The 24238-nt window shown below is 55.3% G+C and overlaps 9 protein-coding genes across 9 annotated transcripts; 6 read left to right on the plus strand and 3 right to left on the minus strand.

Annotated features, from left to right (window-relative positions):
• Positions 1 to 5177: 5177 nt before the first annotated feature.
• On the plus strand, positions 5178 to 7615 carry CH63R_04524 (Fungal specific transcription factor domain-containing protein; the record flags this gene model as incomplete). Its single annotated transcript, XM_018299499.1, has 2 exons — positions 5178 to 7483; positions 7543 to 7615. 2 exons carry the CDS (start codon positions 5178 to 5180, stop codon positions 7613 to 7615), a joined length of 2379 nt encoding a protein of 792 aa, XP_018160745.1.
• Positions 7616 to 8622: 1007 nt separating this feature from the next.
• CH63R_04525 (LysM domain-containing protein) lies at positions 8623 to 10581 on the minus strand (the record flags this gene model as incomplete). Its single annotated transcript, XM_018299500.1, has 1 exon — positions 8623 to 10581. The coding sequence occupies one exon, from the start codon at positions 10579 to 10581 to the stop codon at positions 8623 to 8625; it is 1959 nt and encodes a 652-aa protein (XP_018160746.1).
• A 1073-nt stretch (positions 10582 to 11654) lies between these two features.
• On the plus strand, positions 11655 to 12679 carry CH63R_04526 (Arv1-like family protein; the record flags this gene model as incomplete). Its single annotated transcript, XM_018299501.1, has 2 exons — positions 11655 to 11897; positions 11963 to 12679. The coding sequence occupies 2 exons, from the start codon at positions 11655 to 11657 to the stop codon at positions 12677 to 12679; spliced, it is 960 nt and encodes a 319-aa protein (XP_018160747.1).
• A 336-nt stretch (positions 12680 to 13015) lies between these two features.
• CH63R_04527 (ATP synthase subunit H) lies at positions 13016 to 13604 on the minus strand (the record flags this gene model as incomplete). Its single annotated transcript, XM_018299502.1, has 3 exons — positions 13016 to 13148; positions 13244 to 13327; positions 13387 to 13604. 3 exons carry the CDS (start codon positions 13602 to 13604, stop codon positions 13016 to 13018), a joined length of 435 nt encoding a protein of 144 aa, XP_018160748.1.
• Positions 13605 to 13854: 250 nt separating this feature from the next.
• On the minus strand, positions 13855 to 14850 carry CH63R_04528 (6-phosphogluconate dehydrogenase 2; the record flags this gene model as incomplete). The annotated part of the gene is made up of 2 exons (XM_018299503.1): positions 13855 to 14733; positions 14806 to 14850. The coding sequence occupies 2 exons, from the start codon at positions 14848 to 14850 to the stop codon at positions 13855 to 13857; spliced, it is 924 nt and encodes a 307-aa protein (XP_018160749.1).
• Positions 14851 to 16170: 1320 nt separating this feature from the next.
• CH63R_04529 (Amino-acid acetyltransferase, mitochondrial) lies at positions 16171 to 18299 on the plus strand (the record flags this gene model as incomplete). The annotated part of the gene is made up of 3 exons (XM_018299504.1): positions 16171 to 16215; positions 16298 to 16456; positions 16506 to 18299. The coding sequence occupies 3 exons, from the start codon at positions 16171 to 16173 to the stop codon at positions 18297 to 18299; spliced, it is 1998 nt and encodes a 665-aa protein (XP_018160750.1).
• A 742-nt stretch (positions 18300 to 19041) lies between these two features.
• On the plus strand, positions 19042 to 20270 carry CH63R_04530 (Bin/amphiphysin/Rvs domain for vesicular trafficking; the record flags this gene model as incomplete). The annotated part of the gene is made up of 5 exons (XM_018299505.1): positions 19042 to 19073; positions 19154 to 19235; positions 19307 to 19389; positions 19452 to 20052; positions 20109 to 20270. The coding sequence occupies 5 exons, from the start codon at positions 19042 to 19044 to the stop codon at positions 20268 to 20270; spliced, it is 960 nt and encodes a 319-aa protein (XP_018160751.1).
• An 886-nt stretch (positions 20271 to 21156) lies between these two features.
• Positions 21157 to 22031, plus strand: CH63R_04531 (Bin/amphiphysin/Rvs domain for vesicular trafficking; the record flags this gene model as incomplete). Its single annotated transcript, XM_018299506.1, has 3 exons — positions 21157 to 21713; positions 21798 to 21902; positions 21965 to 22031. The coding sequence occupies 3 exons, from the start codon at positions 21157 to 21159 to the stop codon at positions 22029 to 22031; spliced, it is 729 nt and encodes a 242-aa protein (XP_018160752.1).
• Positions 22032 to 22910: 879 nt separating this feature from the next.
• Positions 22911 to 24233, plus strand: CH63R_04532 (uncharacterized protein; the record flags this gene model as incomplete). Its single annotated transcript, XM_018299507.1, has 1 exon — positions 22911 to 24233. One exon carries the CDS (start codon positions 22911 to 22913, stop codon positions 24231 to 24233), a length of 1323 nt encoding a protein of 440 aa, XP_018160753.1.
• Positions 24234 to 24238: the final 5 nt, after the last annotated feature.

Genomic DNA, 24238 nt, shown 5'->3' on the forward strand with positions numbered 1-24238 from the left:
CCTCCAACATCGGGCCGGATAAGTCACCGTGGTCTCCCAGAGCCCTGACGCTCGCCGATGCGCGAGTTTCATTGTTCTTTTTCGTCTTGCTACAATCGGCCTTCTTCAGCACAGGCAACGTGGCCTCGGTGTCATCCTTCAGTTTGGACAGCGTGTACCGGCTGATCCCCATCTTCGACCCCTTTTCTCAGGGGGCGCTACTTATACTCAAGCTCATGATTCCCTTCGCCCTCATATCGGCCAATCTCGGGATCCTCAACGTCAGACTGGGCGTGGCGCCGTCGGCTCTCTTCATGGTTGTAATGGCCATTAGCGATGTTCTCACCCTCTATTTTTTTTGGGTGGTGAAGGACGAGGGCTCGTGGTTGGAAATCGGCTCCACCATCAGCCATTTTGTGATTGCGAGTTTGCTCTGCGTCTTTGTGGCCGCCCTCGAGGGAGTGAGCGCGCTGTTCATCGGCGGCATCGAGGTCGAGGGTCCGCGAGGTGAAGGCGGGCAGAATGGGACAGTGGCATCTGGCACCAAAGCGGACACAAAGGCCAATGGCAAGACACCCTCGGTTATTGCTACATCATAGCGAACCGCGATCCGGGCTTGACGAAGCCTGGGCAGTGTATATATGATAGTGTTTGGCTGTAATATGAAGGCCATGTAAACCGGCAGACATCAATCTTCCACCACTGGGCACAGCAGGACACGGAAGTTGAAAGGCACATCGGCATTGGCATGGTCCCGTGCTTAGCCCTCATGTCGGTGTTGGCGGCTTCCTCCTACGCGTCGTCATGAAGTGACAATATGCCCCGAGTGTTACCCTCGCCAACTCCTATACGTAGTCCAGGTCGCCAACCGAGCCTTGTCTTCGGGTACTGTCTGTCTCCAAGGATGTTTTGTGCCTTGGCATTGTGCTGCGGGATAGCAGTTTCATCGCCGCAAAGCTTAGAAGACCCCAGGTGGTGGCAGGGATCGGTGTGACAGCTCATGAACGGCTAAGGGGTCGCTGGGCCGTTTCGTTTTCTCCGTTCGTGGGAGTACAAGAGTCGAAAGAGTAGGTGGCAAATTTGAAGCGAAAACAATTGGGAAAAGAGGGGGAGAGCAGGTTGTCATATGTTCTGTTCCGTGCAGCTGCCGGGCACAGGCTTCACGGTCGGATGGATGAACAGCGCACCTTGGCTGGATGGTGAGGGAAGCAGAGGCAACGTATATGTCATGGGGCGTATAATTTACAGTACTTGCCTAGCTATCTAGGTACGGTGTGCATGGGAATGACCTAGAGACTGCACTCCTGCTGGTGGACAAAGGCGAAGCAAGACCAGGTAAGGCAAGGCTCTCGGTGACGTGCCACCGTGACGGTGCTTCCCGGGATATGTTTACTTTTCCGGTGTTCCTCCCAGACTTGCCCAATTCCATCAGTTTCATTCATCCCAAAAACAAGTGCCTGGTATGCCAACATCAGCAAAAGCCGCCCCCGGACCCCTTGCGCCATGGCTGTCACCACCGACCGGCCTGGTCAAACATCCGAATTGTGCGACAGACATGCCGCGGCATTTGATACCCCATCTCATCCCGAGAAGCCATTTGTCACTTCCGATGAGTCGAAGTTCCAGCTGACGTGCCACCCACAGTCAGGTAGTCAGCTACCTTGGTGTTGTTCTCCCGCGGATTCCGCGCGCCCATAGGTTTCGGACGAGCAGCAACTCGACTTTTGACCCGCTCCAGACTGTTGCAACAAGTTCCTTGCTTCGTCTTTCTCCCTCCAGTGTTGTCAATTTGTCGGCAGGGGAGGCGGGCTGACTACGCACTGCGATCAAGTCGTTGCATGTGCATGGATAGCAGATGAGGACGTAGGACAGACGCGCATCGTACCATGTCTGGGCAAGATAATGGATCACGTGCTTTACTCGGCATCATGCCAGGATTCCGGGAAGACTTCAATTTCCATCGAGGGACGGCGTGGTCCTTGCCTAAAAAGGAAACACATGCGTGGACCAAGCTGTTTCGGAGCAGCTTCCCGACCCCTACCTGCCTAGGTATCTTCACACCTCGACCACGACCAAGACCACGACAGCCACAGCGACGTTGACAGTAACCTCTACACTACTCCTCCTCGTCCCGCTCTGCACCCTGCGAGGTCTGTCGCGGCGCTTGCGCCTATTCGTACGCCTGCGCCCCCATCCGCATCTGCACCCGCATCCGCACCCACACCCCGTCCATTCATACATGATTACCCTGGATCTGGGGACGGTGCCCGGCATCGATCAAGTAAAGTAAGGGCAAAGGGTACTGTTGGAGGGGGATGAGCGAAAGAGGCTGTTTTTGGATTCGTTCTTCAACCCCCGACACGGATGCTTGCTTGGCTTGGCGGGCCATAGGGGAGTGATCTTGATGACTGGCTCATGCAGTCGCCAACACTGCCTCCCATCCAGACACCTTCTCGCGCACCAGTCATCACGACCATTAACCTAACAAGTCTTTCGTCCACATATTCGCCGGGAGCCAAGACTAAGAGAGTGCCATTGTGTGTCTCACATGCTTGCCAAGCCGATGTTTTCCAACGTCCTTTTGCCCACGTCGTCCGGGTCGTCATACTCACCCACGTGACCATTAACTCGGCGTTAACAGGCAAGGGAAACCGGTGAGCTAGCTAGCTAGCTAAGAAAGCGGCACGGCAGAGCCTGGCATTGGTCACGCGGACAGGTCATGACGGGAATGGTGACGGGGCGATCTCTCGGGCGCCGTTTCTGATAGCTTGTACCTGCTAAGCCAGCCAGCCCTCCCCTTGCCCGGGTGCTTAGTGTCCCTATTGGGTAGTGAAGTGTCTAGGAGCAGTGCCTGCGGCGGCAGTGGGCGACGCACAGCGTTCAACCTGGTAACAGACGACAGGAAACAGACGCCAAGACCTTGATGCCATAAAGTTAAAGGCGGTTGCCTTTTCGTGCTACCTTTGGCAGTGGCAGCCTCGGCCAGTGATTTACTAAGAGGCAACACGGTAGCAGCAGCAGTCATCGGCACATATCTATGGGAATCTCACGGGGCACGACCTGATGTTTGGTTCCCCTTTCCCATTGCGGTCCAACTTCAACCCATCAGTCGACAGCTGTGTTCCAAGTCTATGCCTCGAGACAGACTTGGAAGGGGAAGGGGGCAAAGGTCCTTCCATCTTCCAACATCGCTCTGACCCGGACTTTCTTCCTGCGGCAGGAGGCCAGTTGTCTCATGAGGCACAGCTTGGTTGGCTACAATCCAGTGGGCAAACGTCCCAAAGCTGGAAGCAGACGACGGAGTCAAGTTTTCAGGACTGCTTTTATTGAGAAAAAGAGAAGCAGGCCGGGGGAAAGCCGCCTCGAACTTGAGTGTCCCAAGAGAGGCCTTCTCTCTGGTCCAAGATTGGAAACTGAACGCAACAACGCTGCCAACAAGGTCAAAAGCAACGTCGTTCTTCTCCGACTCGCAGACGGCGACCTTGACATAGACTCCGCCTTCACCCTTGACGTCGGCGCCGAAGTCAGCGTCGCCCTCAGTCTGCAGGTCCTAGCGCCCGACGTCAAACCCGAATCCTGAGAGAAAAGAGCGAATACAAGGCACTCCCCGGCCTGCTACACTTCGGCGTTAGTGCTCCTCTTCCGCAGCGGTGCATCTGCCTACGTTGGCCGAGTTGTGAGAGTCGATCCAAGTTGTGGTTCCACTGGTTGTGGTCCAATAGCCGATGATCCACTTTTGTCGATCCTGTACAACCTTCGCAGCTTTATCATCAGGGGAAACACGACTCTCGCACACCTCACCCCCCCATCCACACGCACCCGCACCCGCACCCGCATGCACGCCGCCTATACATCACACATCAGCACCACCAAGGGAAGGTCCCCCCAGCGGTACCACTCCCCCTACCCAGCCGGAGGGGCTCAGCAGAAGAATCACCACCACCCTCCGTCAGCGCCGCCGCCAGTGACCCAACAAGGCATTGCGCCTGGGCCGCCCCTGGAGAGAGGAGCACTCTGCCGTTACCACCGCCACGCTTGTTCCCTCTCGGTGGCCCTCCTCCTATTCCTACCACTCGACTAGAGAAATTCATCAACGACTCTCTTTACTACCACTCCTGCAACTCCATCGCAGCTCCCGCCTCACGGTCGCCCATGGATGTCGACATGCTGTCTACGGACCCGTCGGCCCAGCAGCCGCAACCGCCGCAAAAGTCCGAATCTCCATCCCAGTCTGCTGGGGGGAGTTCCAATGCCGCCAATACGAGCCCAAATGCCCAAAGTGGCAGCAATGTAGCAGCAGCTGCCGCCGCCGCCGCCGCCGCCGCCGCAAACCACATGAGTTTTCGCAGGTTCGTCCCTCACCACCAACCTCCGGAGCTGGCGCTTCTTCGCGATGAACGCTGCCTTTGCCAGATTCATATGCCATGGGGGTGCTGACATATCTCCAAAAAAATGAAGGCAACGAGCTTCCAGAGCCTGTGAGGTACGTAGTCTCCCACCTTTATCCTGGACGCGCGCCCGCCATTCCGAGGCCCCTCTGCCCACTTCGTGCCGAGGCATCTTTACCCGCGCAACGCCTTGCGCCGCGCTGCGCTGGGAGATCGCATCATCCACCACAGCATTCCGACCTTCCTCGACGTAAACATACGCTGATCATTGGTCTTTCAATATACAGACATGCCATGCCCGCAAGGTACGAATACAGGGTTTTTACACTATGCAATGTGCCCCCCTGGCTTCCATTACTACCCCCCTCTTTTCTCCAACCGAGTCTTCTCTCCGAGTCTGCTTGCTGAGCCTCGTCCACTGACACCACCTAGGTGCGATGCGATGCCGCGAGTTTAGGGGTGCCCTGCACGAATTGCGTCGCCTTCCAAATCGAATGCCGCATCCCGACCCCCAAGCGCAAAAAGACGACAAACGCCGGAACGAACAAGGACTCGGATAGGTCTGCATCAGCTTCGCCTTTCCCACACACCCCCAACACTGGGCTAACTGAGGTGCGCTCCAGCGAGAAGGGAGATACCGCCGACGATCGTTCACCGAAAGCTCCAAGTATCTCTGCCCCTGGTCCTGGTACATTTCCGCCTCGAACTCCCGCTGTCTATCACACCACAGATGGTACGCCGTCATCCAACTACACCGAGTCGCAAGCCCGAAAGGAGGAGGTTGACAGTGGCACATATCTCAACCTCGTGATGAAACCAAAGTTTACGAGAGCGCCCATTACAGACGCCGGTAGAGTCGCCTACCTCGGAGAGTCGTCCAACCTGACTTTGCTCGTTCACGATCGGCAAGGCTCGTCAGACGTCGTTCATTATCCTTTACCCGAAAACGTCAGGGGATCTAGAGCTCGCCTGACCGAACTGGATAACGTCGAAATCGACATCCTCCACCAGCGCGGTGCCTTTCTTCTTCCACCAAGATCACTATGCGACGAGCTCATCGATTCTTACTTCAAATGGATACACCCGATCGTTCCGGTCATCAACCGCACCCGTTTCATGCGACAGTATCGCGATCCCAAAAACCCACCCTCCCTTCTCCTGCTTCAGGCTGTGCTGCTGGCCGGCTCCCGAGTCTGTACAAACCCGCAGTTGATGGATGCCAACGGTTCGACAACCCCTGCGGCTCTGACCTTCTACAAGAGAGCCAAAGCGTTGTACGATGCCAACTATGAAGACGATCGAGTGACCATCGTGCAGTCGCTATTGCTGATGGGCTGGTATTGGGAAGGGCCGGAAGATGTGACAAAGAACGTGTTCTACTGGAGCCGAGTCGCCACCATCGTCGCTCAGGGTTCTGGCATGCATAGAAGCGTCGAGCAGTCGCAGCTCAGTCGCTCTGACAAGAGGCTCTGGAAGAGGATCTGGTGGACCCTCTTCACGCGGGATAGGTCCGTCGCCGTCGCCCTCGGCCGGCCCGTTCACATCAACCTGGACGACTCCGACGTCGAGATGCTCACGGAAGAGGATTTCATCGAGGACGACGGCGACCGCAATAGCGAGTACCCCCCAGATCCGATACACGTTCAGTTTTTCATGCAATATGTCAAACTATGCGAGATCATGGGCTTGGTGCTATCACAGCAGTACTCGGTGGCGTCGAAAGGTCGGCAACGCAACGCGATCGATTTGACGCACAGCGACATGGCTCTCGCAGACTGGCTCCAGAATTGCCCCAAGATCGTGTACTGGGAGGTTGCTCGACACCACTTCTGGTCTGCTTTGCTCCACTCCAACTACTATACAACCTTGTGTCTGTTACACAGGGCACACATGCCGCCCAACGGCGGAAGCCGGTTCCCTGATGATTCTCCGTATCCATCGCGGAACATCGCATTCCAGGCAGCAGCCATGATCACGTCCATCATCGAAAATCTAGCGGCCCACGGCGAGCTGCGATTCTGCCCGGCATTTGTTGTGTACAGCTTGTTCTCTGCCCTTATCATGCACGTGTATCAAATGCGGTCGCCTGTACCATCGATTCAACAGGTGACTCAGGACAGACTACGAACATGTATGCAGGCCCTCAAGGAAGTCTCCCGGGTATGGCTGGTGGGGAAGATGGTGTATACCTTGTTTGAGTCCATCATAGGGAACAAGGTTCTCGAGGAGCGTTTACAGAAGGCCGCAGGCAAGCGACACAGGAAGGCGCAGCAGGCCATGGCGCAGTTGGAACAGCACTCACGTCCTCAGGATGTGGCCAAGCGGAAGTACGATGACATGGCGATCGACTTCAGCGTCAACACCCCGACACCCCAGGAGTCGTATGAGCGATCTCGTCCCCAAACACCTAGCCACATGAAGGGCGAAGGTAACCCTCAAACCATGCCCCCGCCGGTAACATCTCCTAATCCCAGGCAACACGACACATTCATGGGCGGGACATCTTCGCGGCCGCAGACCAGACCTGCGACACCGTTCAACCCGTCCTTCTCCGTACCAGCTACGCCACCAGATTTGTACCTGGTAACGCGTAACTCGCCAAATATTTCCCAGTCTCTGTGGGAGAATTTCCAGCCCGATCAGTTGTTTCCCGACAGTGCCAGCATGCCGGCCTTCCCCCACATGTCGCCCCCGCCCGCAAGCCAGCAAGGCTTGGATGCAGGTCTCATGGCGCACCTGCAAAACCCCAATATGCAGAGTGGACTGCCGGCCCAAAACACCCAATTTCAGCAAAGGGGGACCGGCAAGCCAGTCTTGGGTGGAAGCCCTCCCCAGGGCCACAATGTTCTCCAGCCAAACATGCAAGGCTTCCAGCCGCAGTCGCAGCAACACCTACACCAGCAGCAGCAGCAGCAACAGCAACAGCAACAGCCGCAGTCGCAGGGACAAGAGCAGAACTCCAACAGCAACAACAATAACAACAACAGCCTCAATAACAACCTGTGGACGGCCAACTTTGATGGATTGATGCCCGATGGACAAAGCCCGAGCGATAGCTGGAGTACAGGATCTGCCCAGGGGCAACCTGTTCCAAACACTTTGAATGTTGAAGACTGGTGAGTGAACCTGAAGCTTTGGAAATACACGCACACACCAGACTGATGACTTGCTACAGGTTCCAGTTTTTCGGCATCAACAACGGCGACTTGGCAAACATGAACCTTGACCTGGGACTTGGGCCTCAGTGAAGATAGGATACAAGTTCTGTGTGCATATTCTACGCTTTGTTTCCATGACATCTGTAACCAAGCCTCGCCCAGGGCGTGTCTATAGCTACGATGAAAGTAAGAAATGTGCTAATGAACAATGTCCGAGAAGCGCAGCGAGATGCCTCCTCCCCCCAATGCGCTTCGCTGGCAAGCACGGCACCTGCTTATTCAGGTTATGAGCCACGTGTAGCCCAAAGTTCAACCGCAGGCAGCGCCAGCGCCATGCGGGCAAGAACAAGGGCAAGGCACACTCACTAACCCACAACAGTCACACACGGAAGATGTGAAGGATGCACAAATCAAGATCCAGCACAGGCCCCCCCGTTTGATTCACGGAATCGCGTGATGTCATGTTTTACCTATGACTGGTTACAGCAACCATCTGCCTCTCGTATCTTTTGATTCATAAATACGCATTGGTCAACGAGCCGGATAGTAGCCAAGATTGGTTATGATCGAAGAAACAGGTCATCTTCCTCTAGAAAATGCCTCGCCACTCCTTAAAGCCTCTATACCCATTGCTTCATCGCCCAGCTTCGGTCCAGGCTCGAAACATCTCTTCTCTTTAATAACAAAAAATAAAAAATAAAGTAAAAAGAAAGAAAAAAACACCGAATGTTCCCATGTCTAATGGTAAAAATGGTAAATCAAGATTGGAGGTGGTATATGTCAAGGGCAGGTTGGGCAACCATCCTGGATGGAAGCCATGGCAGACTGACAAGCAAACCCACCCTTACTCCTACCCCCTTCTATGCCCGCTGACGCCTTTTCCATGCTCCATCCGGTGGCACCAGTTCGATTGCTCCCCTGCCTTGCCATTCCCTCGTGCCTTGTGCAAGTGCTTATCTCTCCCGCTTTCTCTCCCGCTCTCTCTCTCTCGCTTCGCTGCAGAAGGTAGTGAGCGTGTCCTTGTTGAACCCTCGGAGATGTAGTATGCGTGCATCTCGGGAGTAACGGTGATGGACAGTACTGCCGCCATCTCGAGCCTAATCAGACTTCTTGCCCTTGGCAGTCGCTGCGGTGTGGCCCAAAGTCCGGCCTCTAACCGATCCGTCCCCGTCACTTCTGCCGGTGGAGCCGACATCACTCATCGGGGCAGCCTCAAGGAAGCCCGAGCTAGTCAACCCGCCGCCGACCGGCAAGGACAACCTTCCGTCGTCGCTGTTGGTGTCCGTCAACTCGATGAGATCGAGATCGTCCGGGTGACGGCTCCGAGTCCCCAGAGTCGGTGTACCAGGGGCTTTGGCGAAGGCGCCGCGCAACCACGTTTCTACCGTCGCCGCGGCACGATCGAGACCCGAACTTTGCCGGGATGTCGCCAAAAGATCCTGTCCCTCGTCGAAAGGGCTTTCCACAATTCCGCCGCTGGACCCTGGCCTAAAGCCAAAATTGGCAGTTTCGGATCCCATGACGGAAATAGACGGCAGCGATTCGTCGATGGCGATTCCAGGAAGATGTTTCTTCGCCCACGAGTTCAAGTAATCCCTTTCTGGGCCAGGCGCACGCACGCTTCGCCCCAGGGAACCAACGCCGCCAGGTCTCCTCATCCATGCCGGCCGCGTGTCCCCCGCATCGCTGTTCATCCTGCTCCTTGATGACGCGGGTGTAGACCGCCCTGGAGTGCTGGGTAGGTTCGGCCTGCTGCTGAGGTTGCTTTGACGTCGAGAAGATGACCTGCCCACTTGTTCGGGGCTTTCCGTGAACCCAGCTACTATCGCTGCAGTATCAAGAGAGTGTCTCGGTGTCGACAAGGTCGAGGTACTCCGGAGGCTCTTCTTCCGTCGTGGTGGGAAGTACCCTGTTGTTTTCTTCGATACACGGGCAATCTCCACTGGTTTTGCGACCGAGTCGAGAGTAACCCAACGCACATGGGTCCATGGCTGCTCTTCCTGCTCCTCGCTTTTGGGTAGCTCAGACGTTGAGTCGTTTGTGGTCGGCAAGCTGAAGAAATCGACTTGCTGTGATTGAGCTGAAGTAAGTCCACCCCGCCCATGAGCACTTCGGGGCTCCGGTGTTGGGGCAAGCAAATCAACAGCTTGCCCCTCATTCGAGGGTGGCTCGCATGGGCGTCCTTTAATTTCACAGGCGTCTACCGGTATGGCTAGCCATTTTCGCACCTGTATGTCCCTGGACCACAGGCCGTTGGCCTTCCTGAATGCGTCTTCGCGGCACCTGTACTTGAGCACTATGCCGGCATAGGTGTCAGTAGGTTGTACATGGTGGATATAGACCAGTTGGTCTTGGACTTCCTCCTCTTGCGGCGTGTCCCTGATAACCTCATCCGAATTCCTCCTCTTGTACTTGCCCGCCACATCAAGTCCCCCATTAACGCCCTCGTGACTTTCCAAGACGCTCGCCGTCCGGGCTGCTTTAAGGGCGGCGTTTCGTTCCGCAAGAGAACCTGCCGCTATATCCTGGTGACCAGGCCGAGAACTAGACGGCGGCGCAGGGCCCCAGTCCTTGGGCGTCTTCCGTGGCGGGGTGGAATAGTCTCGCTTAAGGGGATTAAAGCCAGTCCGTCTTCCCTCCCGGTGATCTGACTCGTAGCCCGCTTCGTGGACACTTCCACCGGACAAGATGGAAGAGGCCAGCCCTTGAATCGAGGCCCAGCCCTGAGACCACGTCGTGTCGAGAAAACTGGCTGTGTTCGGTGTAGTATTATTTCGGCGGTTGCTGGCAGAGGTAGTCCGAGCAGCGGGCTTGGTGGATGTGTCCCTGGACAACTGGCTGGAGGGCATGGGGCTGGGCGCGCGGTTAGACGGGGTACGTAGAGCAGAGAAGGAGGCAGAGAGGCTCTCCATAGGCCCTCCAGTCGAGGATGAATCGTCGACGGTGCTGATGAGACGCCGGTTGCGCGGACGGGCTTCGGCATCATGGTGTGCTGGCAAAAGGGCCGACGAAGACATGTGAGATGCCGACCCGACCGGGTTTAGGGAGTTTGCCATGATGGAGCAAGGCCGCCCACCTCGTCGGTTAGGTGGCAGGCAGTTGAAAGAGAGGGCATCAGCGCGCGGCTTCGGTCATGGACGATGGTCGATCGCAAGGGGGGAAGGCGAATCGGGACGCGGCGTCGAGGGTGGCTCCGGATAAGAGAAAACTACGGGAAAAGGCCTTTGATGGTAGGAATTGTCGAAGAAGACACGGGTTCGCCTTTGAAACTATTCGAAGGATTGGTATGTAAGGGTGGCAGGGAATTACGACCGATGGGCAAGTGAGGAATGAATGAATGAGGTGAGTGTGGTAAGGTAGAAGGATGGCTCAAGCCGAATGACAACGAGTGATCGAGACCGTCCGTGGTTCGTGGTACCTCTTCTTTAGCGCATGTTGCAGCACCAGCGGAAGCGGTAGTGGCAGCGGGAGGAGGATGTGGATTGGTCTGACCTGGAGTCCTAGACTGGGATAAACTGTCCTCCTCCACTGATGGATGAGGCGGGCGGGCTTGAAGGGGCCAAAGGGATGGGGACCCTTGATTACGACGTAATCAGCACTGTCGAGATGCCCCTGCTGTCCCACTGTGATTGAATACTTGGGTACTTGATCATTAGCGATTCTTGAAGTGGAGACAGAACAGGTGGCTTTCCCGCTGCCCCAATTCGGTTGAGGCCTGAACTGTTTTATGACCCGAATTAGCAGCCCTCTCACTCCGGCGCCCTCCGCGCATTCGAGTGCAACAAGGTGGGGGAGTCTCCCTTTCTTTTGAACCGGCTCTAAACCAGCGCTTCGACATTGTCTGCTGGCGGGCTTATGCATGGGCGGCCCCACTCGGGCTCCTGGTTAGCTGCAAGTGCGAGGTCGCGGTACAGAAGTACACAATCAATCCAGAGCTTGAGGCGACAAGGCTGCATGTGTTTGACTTTGATTTGCACCGCTACGCTTCAGACCACGACGACAATGCCACGTGCCGTAACCACCTCGTTCCCCAGTCGCATATAGTCAGTCGGATTGTACTCGGGATCAATCAGAGATACCACGGCTGCTTGTGTTGAGTAACTAGATATTGTTTTGACTTCGGTACGCGATGCCCATCTGCATCGAGTGCCGGCACCCGGTCAAGACGCTATGGACCAAGTACTCAAATGCCGATGACAAGTCCAGCGGGCACAACATCCGCTTGACCGTCTGCAGAAATTGCGGTCACTTTTGCGACAAGTATGTCGAGCACGATTTCGTCGTGCTCTTCATTGACCTGGTTCTGATCAAACCCCAGGTCTACCGCCACTTGCTTCATAACACACTCATGAAGGACGATGACCAGTTTGATGTAAGTCAGGGTTGGAGCACTGACTATTCGATACATTTTACAGTTGCTGACATTGACCACGGCAGTCATCCATTGTGCGGCTCGGCGTTCTGCTACTGTTGTTCGACGTGTACTTGACATGGGCTCGCATCGAGAAGCAGACGGTCCCCAAGTCCTCCCAATACGAGGGCGCCAATTTGGGCAGTTTAACTCAACAGTCCATCGTGTCGCAATACCTCTTCTTCTGTATGTTGGATGGCAAAAGCAACTTCTTTCCCCCAAAACAAAGAACCATAACAGTTCCTGGGCCTCCTCAAGCACAGGCTAACATCGCGCCAGTGATTCTCTGTGCTCTGTCGACCCTCGCCTTCCACATGAGCATCCGGTTCATGACGTCGTCCCCTTTTTCCCCTCTGGGCATGTTCAACGTCCTGCCTCGGTACTCGCGTCCCAACTCCGTCTCGACCGCACTACTCGTCTCGTCCTCGACCAAACTTTTCCCGATTCTTATGGTTATATGGCAATATGATGTCCCGGCTGCGGCGCGCTCGCTAGGATGGGCTGTGGTAGCAAACAACGTTGAGGCCCTCCGCATTTTGCTTGACTGCGGCTACGGCGTCGCTACTCTGCTCGCCACGACGGGAGCACTAGCGCGCTGGGCCGTGGGACGCAGTGTTCTGTGGGCTGCCGGGATGGACGGTATCGATTCCATCGGCGAGACCAGCATTGCTGCGGATGGTAAGGCCCTCTGGGCTTTATTGATGTACGTCAGGGAATGGGCAAGCGACTTGGCCGCTGGGTAACAGGGGATTTAGACCATGGAGACCAAGCACAATTTCGCAAAAGGACGGAGCTCGGCATTGCGTAAATTTGATGTCGCATACATACTTGCTTCGTCCGCTCGAGTGCGCACCTGATCCAGTATCGCCCAGGCCGTGGGTCTGCCAGCGCCATCCATCGTCATCCGGTCTAGACAATGCGTGGCGACATTCCTCGACGGCCGGTAACACGCACTTCTATGGCAGAATCCCTAAAGTCCTTAACGCCGTTCATATGAAGAGTTGTAGTTGTGTAAAGTCGGTAATAATACATCGGCATCCCGTCGCGGTCCTTCGATCGCCATCACTTCGAGATATTCATCAGTGGTGCACAGCGCTTTCGCGGAGGTTGCTGCGTTTGGGTTCGATCAAAGGGTGGAGTTGGGCGAGAAACGTGATAGCCCACATGAGGTAGCAGCATGCGAGAGCCAGGAGGAGGGATGATCTCCAAATGCTGCCGCCGACGTTAGCAGTGCTACATAGCAAGAGATGCAAAGACCAGCTAGGGCAGGGTCCCACGCGGTTTGTCTCGTAGGGGATTAAACTTACATTTGCGTCTCGCCCTTGGGCGACAAGAACCATGCGCCGGCGCCCATCGCCACAACGACGACGAGTCCGATGAAGATGCTGTAGCTATTGGCCAACTCGTCAGCATTTCGCTCATTGACGAGGCGTATCCAAGGCAGACGGACCCTTGCGCCATTTTGGTATTCGATTCCGAGAGTTTATGCTCCGTTGGGGTTTTGCAGGTGTCTCGAGCTTCGCGATGGTGCTGTTGTGGTGCTTTGCTGTTTACTTCTGTCGTCTGTATGGAGGCTGAGAGCTGTGAGGTCAGACGTCGTCGACATGTCGGTGCAGCTGTCTCTACAGTGTCTAATACAGTGCGTTGAATCAATATGGAGAGCACCATTGCTGCTTAGTCATTTGCAATCTAGTCTGGCCGGCTTGCCGATAGTCGACAGATGCTAGTTCCTACGCTTATGCAAAAAGCTCCCTCCTGAGGACGATTAGAAACGACGGTGGGCTAGATTGGAGTCATTGGAAACAGAGGATATAGGAGGAACGAATGTGGTTAGAGACATGATAAAATTCTCCTGCCTTGCTCTGATCTCATCCAAGGCTCTTAAAGCTTTGAAAACTCCAGCTCCTTGGAAGCCTTCCTAAGAGTCGTTTTCAAATTTGAGACCAGCTTCCTTTCTCACGGCGCCGTAAATACCGGCCATGTCACCCGAAGGTCCCGCGTGTTCTTTCACAATCTGGAGGTGTTTGTCGGCGGTTTCGATATTTGGTAGGCGCGTGCCGGCAGCTTTGGCGATGGCCATGGCATGGGCAGCATCCTTGCGCGCAAGATCAACCGCGAATAGCGGTTCTTCTCTCTTATAGTAGTCACCTTCCAACATCCGTACCGAATACGCAGGGTACGGGCTTCCACCGAAGAGGGCGTCGACGAACTGCTTGAGGTAGCCAGTTCCCAGCCCGCTCTTCTCGGCAGTTACATATGTCTCTGCCAGCTGCTCGACCATGCCCAGGATTACGGTGTTTCCCAGCACCTTCAATGTCGAAGCCTTGTGATACGGCTCACCGGCCATGTTGATTTCGCGGGCTGCCATGGCATTGGCGTATGGCCGGATCTTCTCGATCGAAGTCTTGGGTCCTGCCAACACCAAAGTCGCATTACCAGCAGCCACCATGGCGGGAGCACCAAACACCGGGGCACAAACGAACTCCGCGCCCTTGTCCAGGACCGACCTCGCTGCGGCCTCGGAAGTAGCGGGGGCGATGGTAGAGCACTCCACGAATACTTTGCCATTGAGGTCATGCTGGACTGCGGTCGCGAAGACCTCCTCTACTGCCTGGTCATTGGCAATGCACGTGAAGATGATATCGGCCTTGGTAATGGCGGCTCCGAGCGAGACTGCGATCTCTGTCTTGCCAGCGGGCAAGCTCTGGCTCAGTTCTGTCGCTCGTTTGACGGTGCGATTGTAGATGAGAAGCGGTTGATCCAAGTTGGACTTCTCGACGAGGTTTTTACACATTTCCTGGACGAGATGAGCTTCAGTACCATGACTGTTCTAGGAATTGGGTGGAATTAGACGTGGGGGAAGGCTCACCCTCCCAATGTTGCCGAGACCGACCCAGAGGAGCCTGGCTGACATTGTGTGACACGTGGGCAGAGCAATAATCGGGGTCAGGATAAAAAGTCAAGAAGACGGGAGCGAGGGCAATTTCAGACCGCGGAATCGGAATCTGAAAAGGGGCTGAAAGGTTGGGAGGATGCAGCGGCATTGACATGCGTAATGTCTATCTTGGAAGTAGCCTGGGTAGGTTTCACAACTGATGCACCAGGAAGAGAAGCGGGGTCATCCATTGGCGGCCTATGCCTGACAAGTTACATCGGAGAGGCTTTAGATCTAATATGTCCCAGCATGGAGAGGGCGGCAATAGGAACGGCAATCGGGTTTATTCAGCTAGGTAGCTAAGTTCGTGCTCGATTTTATGAGACTCCCTTGCGCACTTCTTACAGAAAAGGTAAGGCCTATGCGCACCCGGCGTCCCTCATGCTATTAGTACCAAAGCCGTGTTGTCAGTTGCAGAAGGCAATGCAACCAATGCGCTGGCTGCGGCAGCCCCCGTCGCTGCAGTTGGTCCCTCCTGGAAACTACCCAAGTAAGGTCGCCCGATATCAAGGTTGAAGAGGAAGAGGATACCTACGTTGTCTGACCCGTTGGTTGTAAGTCCAGTCAGTGTTAGTTGCTCAGAACCACAACCACCAACCAAAAGCGGCCAGCCGCCTATGTGGCACATGCTCACTATTCATCACATGGCAACTTGCAAAACAAACCCCTCCCCCCCTTCGAGTCATTTTGTAATTATTGTCGAGACTTTGATCTTCCTTCCCACTTGGCCCGACAACTCGCCTCGGTGCTACGGTGATACAAGGCGGTCGCCGATGGCGGCCCCATGATTTCCGTCTTATCGCCTTATCAGTAAACTTTTTGGTAGGCCAGTTTGACTCACAAAGTGGGAATTTCCTTGGGTCTGGGGGAACAGGCCGGGTTGTCTTTACTCCTCGCCCCAGCCTGCGTCTTTCCCTTCGTCACCGACTCCCACTTCTACCAAAGCTCAATTTGTTCAACTTGGCTCCTTCCAAGTCGTCTCAACCTCGGAGCAGATCTCAAGGCACCCTCACGGTCACTTGCATGGCCGTCTGAAGAAATGGCTGGGCTTTGACCCTTCCCCCCTCTTAAAGACACTGCCTCCCTGACCGGGTACTCGATTCCGACCTACCTACTCCAACGCCCACAGCCGGGTTTTGGGCTTCTCACCGCCGAAAACGTTAGGAGTTGATTGAATATTGGCCAATTCTTCATCGTATCGTCGGCCACGGCCTACTTACATCAGCTTCGGTATATACTGCCATCATAGGACGGTTGCCCGTTTTGGCATGCCCTGCCTTTCAGGCGACCACGGATAAGATGCGGGCTCCGGTGTTGAAGCAAGCGAGCAACCTGGTTGCGAGGGTAAGTGTTCCATCTTCTACCATCCGTCACCTCACCCCACTGGACTTCCAGTACATGAGCTTATACATCTTTCACCCAACAGGCACCTTTCGCTATTGACTCATATAGCCCGCCTAATTGCAGACTTTATCACCGCCCGCGGTTAGGCACTCACCAAGAGGAGGCATTGCAAAATGCACTGTCTGCAGTTCGCCACTCTTCGAGCTCCAAAGCCAGAGAGAGAAAGCGGGCGGAAGACAGGGTAACTAATCACCCCAACATTCCTGCGTTACCAAACATACTAATTCCAGTTCCAGGACTTCATCGTATCTGTTCTAGAGGCATCGGCTACCCGTCGTGATGCCAAGGGATACCTTCAAAAATATGCTCCTCAGTCGGGCGACGGCGCATCCAAGAAGCGCAAAGCAGATGAGCTGCCAGGAGCAGCCGACCAGTCTTATTCGTCCATCCGAGTTGTCAACCAGGCACCGAAGTTCATTCAGGGTAGCGACAGCAAGGTCGAAACCACTGTTCCCCTTGATGAGCCCATCAACTTGGCTATTGTCAAGATACGTCTTCCGCAAGACATTGACGACGACATGCTGAGTGCCATCGCCAAGACCCTGACCCAGCTCAGAAAGCTCGGTCTCGTGAGTCTCATTGTCCTGGATGGAGGGCCAGCCTCGAACCGGAAACTGCTCCGTGAGCAATCTTGGCGGGCTCAACAAGCCGTTGAGACCTTTGGTGAACCCGGCTGCATTCTGCTTGACCAGTGTGTGGCCGATGCCGAATCACATACGCTTCAAACCCAGGGTTTTATGCCCTCCGGTGTTTATGTCCAGCATCCGCATCTCTTGATACGAGCGCTACAAGACAACGCTATTGTAATCGTGCCGCCTGTCACCATGGCCCACGATTTGAAGAGCATTGATGTGGTTGATGCCGACGAAACGATCGTTGCGCTTACCAAGTACTTTTGCGGGCTACAGTTCAACGCCTCCAATCAACCGATTGGCTCTCTGGGCTCCAATTTCAGTCCGGGCGTCAAGGTCGCTTCGGTTGAGAAGGTCATCATCCTGGATCCAGCCGGCGGCACACCCCTCTCTGACGTACACGATGACTCTTGTCATCGGTACATCAACCTCGAGCAGGAATTCGAAGGCATCATGTATGGACTCACACATCCTTCGGGGTCAGAAGCGCAGCGAGGCAAAGTTCCTGAAGACATACGGCAAATTCATGCCCGCAACCTTGACTTGTCAAGAAAGGTGCTTGCAATGTTACCCTCGACATCTTCCGCCATCATCAGCACCCCTTCTGCTGCTGCAAACAAACCCATTCAGGAGTTCACCAGGGTCACGACTCGTAACAGGCAGAACCCCCTGATCCACAACCTACTGACGGACAAGCCTGTCTTCTCGTCATCACTACCCCTCGAGCGAGTCCGGTCAGGAAAGAAAGGCGATGCAGTGTCCGGCGAGACACATGTGGCAACTTTGCTCAAGCGCGGCATGCCTCTCACAGTGTACCCTGACCCTACAGTCAGTGCCTGGCTGCCGCCTGGCCCCGGCGGCCCACGTCTGAGGCTCACAGACACCTGCATAGACCTGCCACGGCTAGTCTATCTTATCAATGATTCTTTCAACCGTGAGTTGGACGTTCATCATTATTTGGAGCGTGTCAACGAGAAGTTGGCTGGCGTCATCATTGCTGGGGAGTACGAAGGCGGAGCTATTCTGACGTGGGAGAGACCGTTTGGATTGGACGAGGCCACGGCTTACAAGACAGGACGCCTCGTTCCGTATCTGGACAAGTTTGCGGTGCTCAAAAGTCGCCAGGGTAGCGGCGGTGTCGCTGATGTGGTTTTCAACGCTATGGTGAGAGGCTGCTTCCCGGAGGGCGTTTGTTGGCGGAGTCGCCAAGACAACCCTGTCAACAAATGGTATTTCGAGAGATCACTGGGGACATGGAAGCTGAAGGACACCAACTGGACCATGTTTTGGACAACTCCCCATCTGCCACTGAGCGATCCGAAGTTGCTGGATTACGAGGACGTTTGCCGCGAGATTGAGCCATCTTGGGCAGATTCGAAGCCGCCAGATTGAGACAGTGACTAGACAGAAACTCCAGGGCTCTCTTGTTTGAGCACTTTCCACGACAATATGACTGGCAAAGAAACCATTAACACACGGTGTACAAAGCAAGATCTCAAACTCTATTGAAAAGGGTGGACATTGGCTAGACGAAACATTTCCACCTGACTCGACGTAGGTAGGGAACGGGTTTCCGCTCGAAGAGTGCCGGAAGCCCCATTGTCTTCCATGGACGGGTATCGCAACCCCACAATCGATCCGCTGGAGGTGGTCAAGTTATTCTGTCTCAGGTCAGTGCATGCACGCACAATTTCGGGCCGCACAAATGACGGGGACGGTTGGGGGGGTATCGATGTACATGACTAGGGAGGCAGGTAGGTACCTAGCCTGTTGGCTACCTTATATATCACGTGTCATGCGCGCTATCTCAGTCATCCCTTGGTAGGTAGGTACCTGGGTACCTACGCGGGCTTGGCTACCTCAAACCACCTACCTATCCACCCAGTCTAACTGCCCCTGGACAGCTTGTGACAACAGTCCTATTGTGCAGTGCCACTGCAGCCAATTTAAGATATACTTGTCTACCCTGGTTTACCTGGGAGCAGGCACGACACGAGGCCGAACTTCCGCATCTACAAACTACCACCACTGCCACCACTACTCTCTCGGGCACATATCCAGCGCCGACTGCCTACCGCGACCGAGTCGCATTTGCTTTTATATCTTCCAAAGTTCATTCAGGGCTGTCGCAAAGATGGATTTCAAAAACTTCGGAAAGAACATTACGTATGTTGCATTGCCGCGAACCCTTTGCGTAGGCTGTCGCGAGGGGCGTTTCCAGGCTGACGAATAATCCTCAACCACAGCTCCTTCGGGGCCTCCATTACCCCCTTCGCCTCCCGTACCTTTCAGTACACCAAGGAACAGCTTGGCCAAGCTGAGGACAAGGTATGACGCCGCTGCCACTGATCGGGAATCTATTTCTTGAAGAGTCGAGTTAACCATTTTGACCTCAACAGACCCAACTCCCTCCTGACTACATCGACCTCGAGAAGCGAGTCGACGCTCTCAAGCAGGTCCATCAGAAGATGCTGGCTGTGACGTGAGTCTGGTCCATAGAACAACTCGTAACCAAAGATCGACCACTAAAACCAGCACCTGAAGCTCTCAATACTCGAACGAGGCCTATGACTACCCTCCCAACATCAAGGAGACCTTCCAGGATCTCGGCCGCACCGTTAGTGAGAAGGTCACTCTCCTCTCTTCCGCCGCCTCTCCTGCCGAGGCTCAAGCCGCCCTCACGGCCCCTCCTACTGCGAAGCCTCAGCCAAAGACATTCAACCATGCCATTGCCAGAGCCAGTCTGTCAAGCAGCCAGGTCCTGCACCAACAGCACACCGGCGCAGGGGAGGACCCCTTGGCTACGGCACTCGAGAAGTATGCCTTGGCTATGGAGCGCGTTGGCGAGGCCCGCATGGCCCAGGACGCCCAAATCCAGAGTCGCTTTCTTGCTGGCTGGAACACGACCCTGAACACCAACCTCAAGTTCGCGACTCGTGCCCGCCAGAACGTCGAGAAGTCACGCTTGACGCTCGATGCTGCAAAGGCCCGCGCCCACGGTACTACCTGGAAGATCGGTCCCGGCTCCCCTCGTCCGGAGGAGCCCCAGCCTCAGGAGTTGAGCCCCGAGGCTCAGGAGGAAATCGAGAAGGCCGAGGACGAGTTCGTCACGCAGACCGAGGAGGCTGTTGGTGTTATGAAGAACGTACGTGGATATGACCTTCTGCTTCACTTTGAAATCGTTGCTAACCCTCCAGACAGGTTCTCGATACCCCCGAGCCTCTCCGCAACCTTGCCGACTTGATTGCTGCCCAGATCGAGTACCACAAGCGGGCCTACGAGATCCTGAGTGAACTCGCTCCCGTCGTGGATGGCCTGCAGGTTGAGCAGGAGGTTAGTCGCGCCTCGAACTACGACGTTTAACGAACCCGTTCGTGCTGACGCCGTCGCTGCAGGCCAGCTACCGCAAGAGCCGTGAGAACGCCTCTTAGAAACCTGAACGAGTGCCGTTTTCTTCGAAATCACTCTTGCAGTGCTGGCAGCTTCACGATACCTAGATCGGATCAACGTCTCGAAGCGTCGAGCCAAGGCAATTGGAGCACTCCAAAGGTCGGAGGGAAGCTCCTTTGCTTGAGTGGCCGTCAATTTGGCGGTGTTGCCTCTGTTATACACCATCTCCTTTCTCTTGGACGGTCATTCGTCGTATTACGCAGCTTTTGTGTGGCTGCTAGGATTACTTCACTTCCTTATCCGACGCCTGAAAACCAGCGATGGAGGCGCCTCGATTACGTCCATTTACGATGTTTTCCACGACCTACAAATATCGAGCTGTTTTCGTGTGTTGGAGGTCATGATAGGTGTTGCTCTCAGTGATTTAAGTATTTGACGACATCTGCTAGGTTGCATGCATCGTCCCATATGATCGAGTGAGGGTGAAGCGAATCCCATGTTGATACAACGCCCACCATCTCGGTGAATCGCACCCGCGAGAGCTATTCTTAAAAGTCCACCCCAAATACCATTTTCATTTGCATGTAGGAAGAGGCCACAGCTCGTTCACAGTTGAATGTCGATGATCGCAACGGCTGGCGTGGGGCTGATGATGATCGTGTGCCTATTTCCACCCGCTCGCATGTGTCTTAAACACGTGTCACGTGACGCGAGTGTGCTGACTTATGTAAGGAAATCTACTGGTCAATGAAATCAAAGTGACCATTGCTGTTGCGAGCGCAGCTCTCGACCTCACGCTCCACAGCTCAATTCCGTCCAAACGTCGTCACCCCAATCTGAGTCAATTGATACCGCAACCATGCGAAAGACATTTCGCCTGCTCGCGGGCGTGAAGCCTGCTCGCTACCTCGAACCCGGCACCCCGACAGGCCTTACTGGCCTTTGGACACACAACAGCCCCCGGTCGACCCTGCTTTACCTGTACAACACCACCCTCGAGAAACTCAAGACGGTCCCCGAGTCCTCTTTGTACCGCCAATCCGTGGAAGCCCTTACGAAGCACCGCCTTGGTCTTGTCGAAGCGACGGAACCCGCCGGATACGCCGAGTGGCAGAAGAGAGCCGAGCAGATCGTCAAGGAGAAGCCCGAACAATTCCGCCTCGTCAGTGGCCGCGTCGACGGCAGCGGCGCCCGGACAGTGAAGCTCGGCAACCGAACGTTTATCGTAGCCACCCAACACGACGCTCAAGACGTCCGTGTCGAGGAGTGGGACGGCGAGAAGGACGAGGGTGGCACCCTCGAGGGCCCCCGTACCGAGGCGGAGCGCAAGGATCATCAGCTGCTTGCTGACCGCAAGGACCTCAACGACATCGCCAAGGTTCAATGGGAGCCTGAACCTCAGTTGACGGCGGACCAGTGAGTCTATGGATACACCAGTGGAGGAATGGGGCTCAATAGCACGGCACGGCACGGAAACTAACTGGCTTTGCGTGTCAATAGGATTTCTGAACTTGAGAACAAGATTGGAGCTGGCCTCATTGAGGAGGTTATCGAGGTTGCCGAGAGCGAGCTGAAGCTCGTGGATGTGATGACGCAGGCAAAGGTGTATGTTCTCACCCGCTATCTCCGTCGTTGATGCCCCGTACGTGCTGACCCTTGTTGAATAGGTGGGAGGACTTGGAAGAGAAGCCTGTCGAGGGCCAGTGGACCTACTTCGAACGCAAGTCTGCGTAAGCTGGGCCACTTGCGACCAAGAAATGAAACCTCTCCGAGTTGTATCGGCGCGCTCTAGACAATGTATATTAGGCGACTGTGATGACCAAGATACATGAGCTGTTGCTTCTTCGCATTGGCCTTTAACATGCGCAGGTGAAACGACCCCGACAGTCGATGTTGGCTCTGTATCCTGCATGGTCGCAGAGGTGGAGAGTCACCAACGGTTTTTGGTGTGATCGTTTGTGTTTGATGTTGTAGATACCGACTTGACCACTACATGTTGCGACCTCGGCTGCAGGGCACAAAGTACGAGACATTACCTCGACATGGAGGAAATTAGACCCCTTTTTGTCTTGACAGTTGACTACATCTTTTAGGCGTCTATCTAGGCAAAATTGGGGAGTGCCTATAGGCGGTGCTGGGCGGGTTTTTTTTTTTTCTGATCCTGAAGATCCAGACTTGGTATGCCTTGAACGAAGGTAATTCCAGCAAAATGATAACCTGCTGGGTGATCCCAGCAGGTTTTCATTTCAAAAAATTCACCTAAAACCCGAATCCTTCAATTGCTTCAGGACCAAGCTGGTTGCAGGTTCGAAGGTGTTTAGGCGGGTAGGCTACCCAGGTCGGTAGGCAATCCAATAACCTCTCGATCAACAGACCAAGGCCGTGCCCCACTTCGTTTTCACCGAATTCTCTCACTTGCTATTGCTGCTTCTCACAACTTACACCTTTTGAACGACCTACTCACTCCACCGATTGGTTCCCTCTCAAAACACGAAGCGAAGACAGACGTTATACAGTCATCTCAAATATACATACTTTGCATGATCAAAACTTATTTTCTGCTGGGAAAACTCACACCATATCATTTCGAACCATCCACGGCGACACGCGATCATGAGCCAATCGGCCCCCAGCCGCAAGAGATCCGCCTCGGCCATGTCCTTGAGTGACAACCAAGACACCCGCTTTGGCTCTCAGCTTCCCAGTGACTCTATCAACCCTCTAAGTCATACGCCCTCCGTTTTGCGTCAGCTCCGCCTTGCTGGCCTCGCCGAGACGGACCAGCCACCATCGCGGACGCAGCCCAGGTTTCCGCACCGCGCGTGGCAAGACTCGAAAGCGCGGAGCCGAGGAGGACCCATCACGGCCGCCAAGTTTGTGGACAGCAACGACGTTGATGAAGAAGAGGAAGACGAGGAAATGCGCTTGGGCAACGGCGACAATGACAACGAGAAGCCGCGGCGTAGGAAAAGGGATGGGGAGACCAAGGCCAAGTACGCCTCCGAGAAGTCGCCTTTCCGCCCCTTGGTCCGCGCCATCTATGGGTTCCTTGACCAGGGCCGCGTGACCGATGCCAAGCGCGCCTTTGGGATGCTCGTGAGGTCCCACGTCCACGGGAAGCCGGTCGACATCAGACGGAACAACTACTGGGCCCTGGGCGCCGAAATCCTCATGCGCCAGGGCGGCAGTTCCATCAGCGCTCGCGACGGTGCACCCGGTGCAGGGGAAATGTACCCAGCGTCAAACGTTCCCCGCGTTCGCGAGTACTTCCAAGACCTCATCCAGCGCTACCCGTACAACTTCAAGTACCGCGCCGCCGTCTCGGCTGTCGACTTCTGGCCCGCGCTGCTGAGCTACGAGGTCTTCCAGGTGCACAAGCAGCAATCAGCACATCTCCAGCGTCTGCATCGCGACGCCGAGGAGTGGGAAGACGACTCGTGGCAAGAGCCCTCTTCACTCGGCGGCGGCGGCGGCGACATCGATATCCACGACATGATAGTGGACGACTCCGACTACAAGGCAACCGGCTGGCAACCCGATCCACGGGATCGCCGGCTGCGCCAGGCAAGGGACCAGATCCGCCTGCGGACGCTGGACGCACTGCGTGAGATAGCGGGCCGCATGGACGACTTGCTCGAGGACCGGCCGTTTTCGCACAGTCACGAGCTTCTGCGGCTACGGGGGATGGTGTCGCTGTACATCGGCGACTTGCTCATTCCAGCGTTGGCCGAGGCGGAGGGCCAGATGGCCGAGGCGAGGATACGGCGCGATGCCGAGAGAAACAACGCGCGTAGCAGCTTTCAGAAAATGGCGGAGCACGGCGGACGGCCTGATGCGTTTGTTCAGGAGATGATGGTCCCGGCCGACCACGACGAGGGCCCCATCTTGCCAGTCTTCTCATCGCTTCCTATTAGAGAGTACCGCACGGCTATCTAGAAGTG

This window comes from Colletotrichum higginsianum, chromosome 3 (genome assembly GCF_001672515.1).
Source record: "Colletotrichum higginsianum IMI 349063 chromosome 3, whole genome shotgun sequence".
In the NCBI taxonomy this organism is placed as follows: Eukaryota; Fungi; Ascomycota; class Sordariomycetes; order Glomerellales; family Glomerellaceae; genus Colletotrichum; species Colletotrichum higginsianum.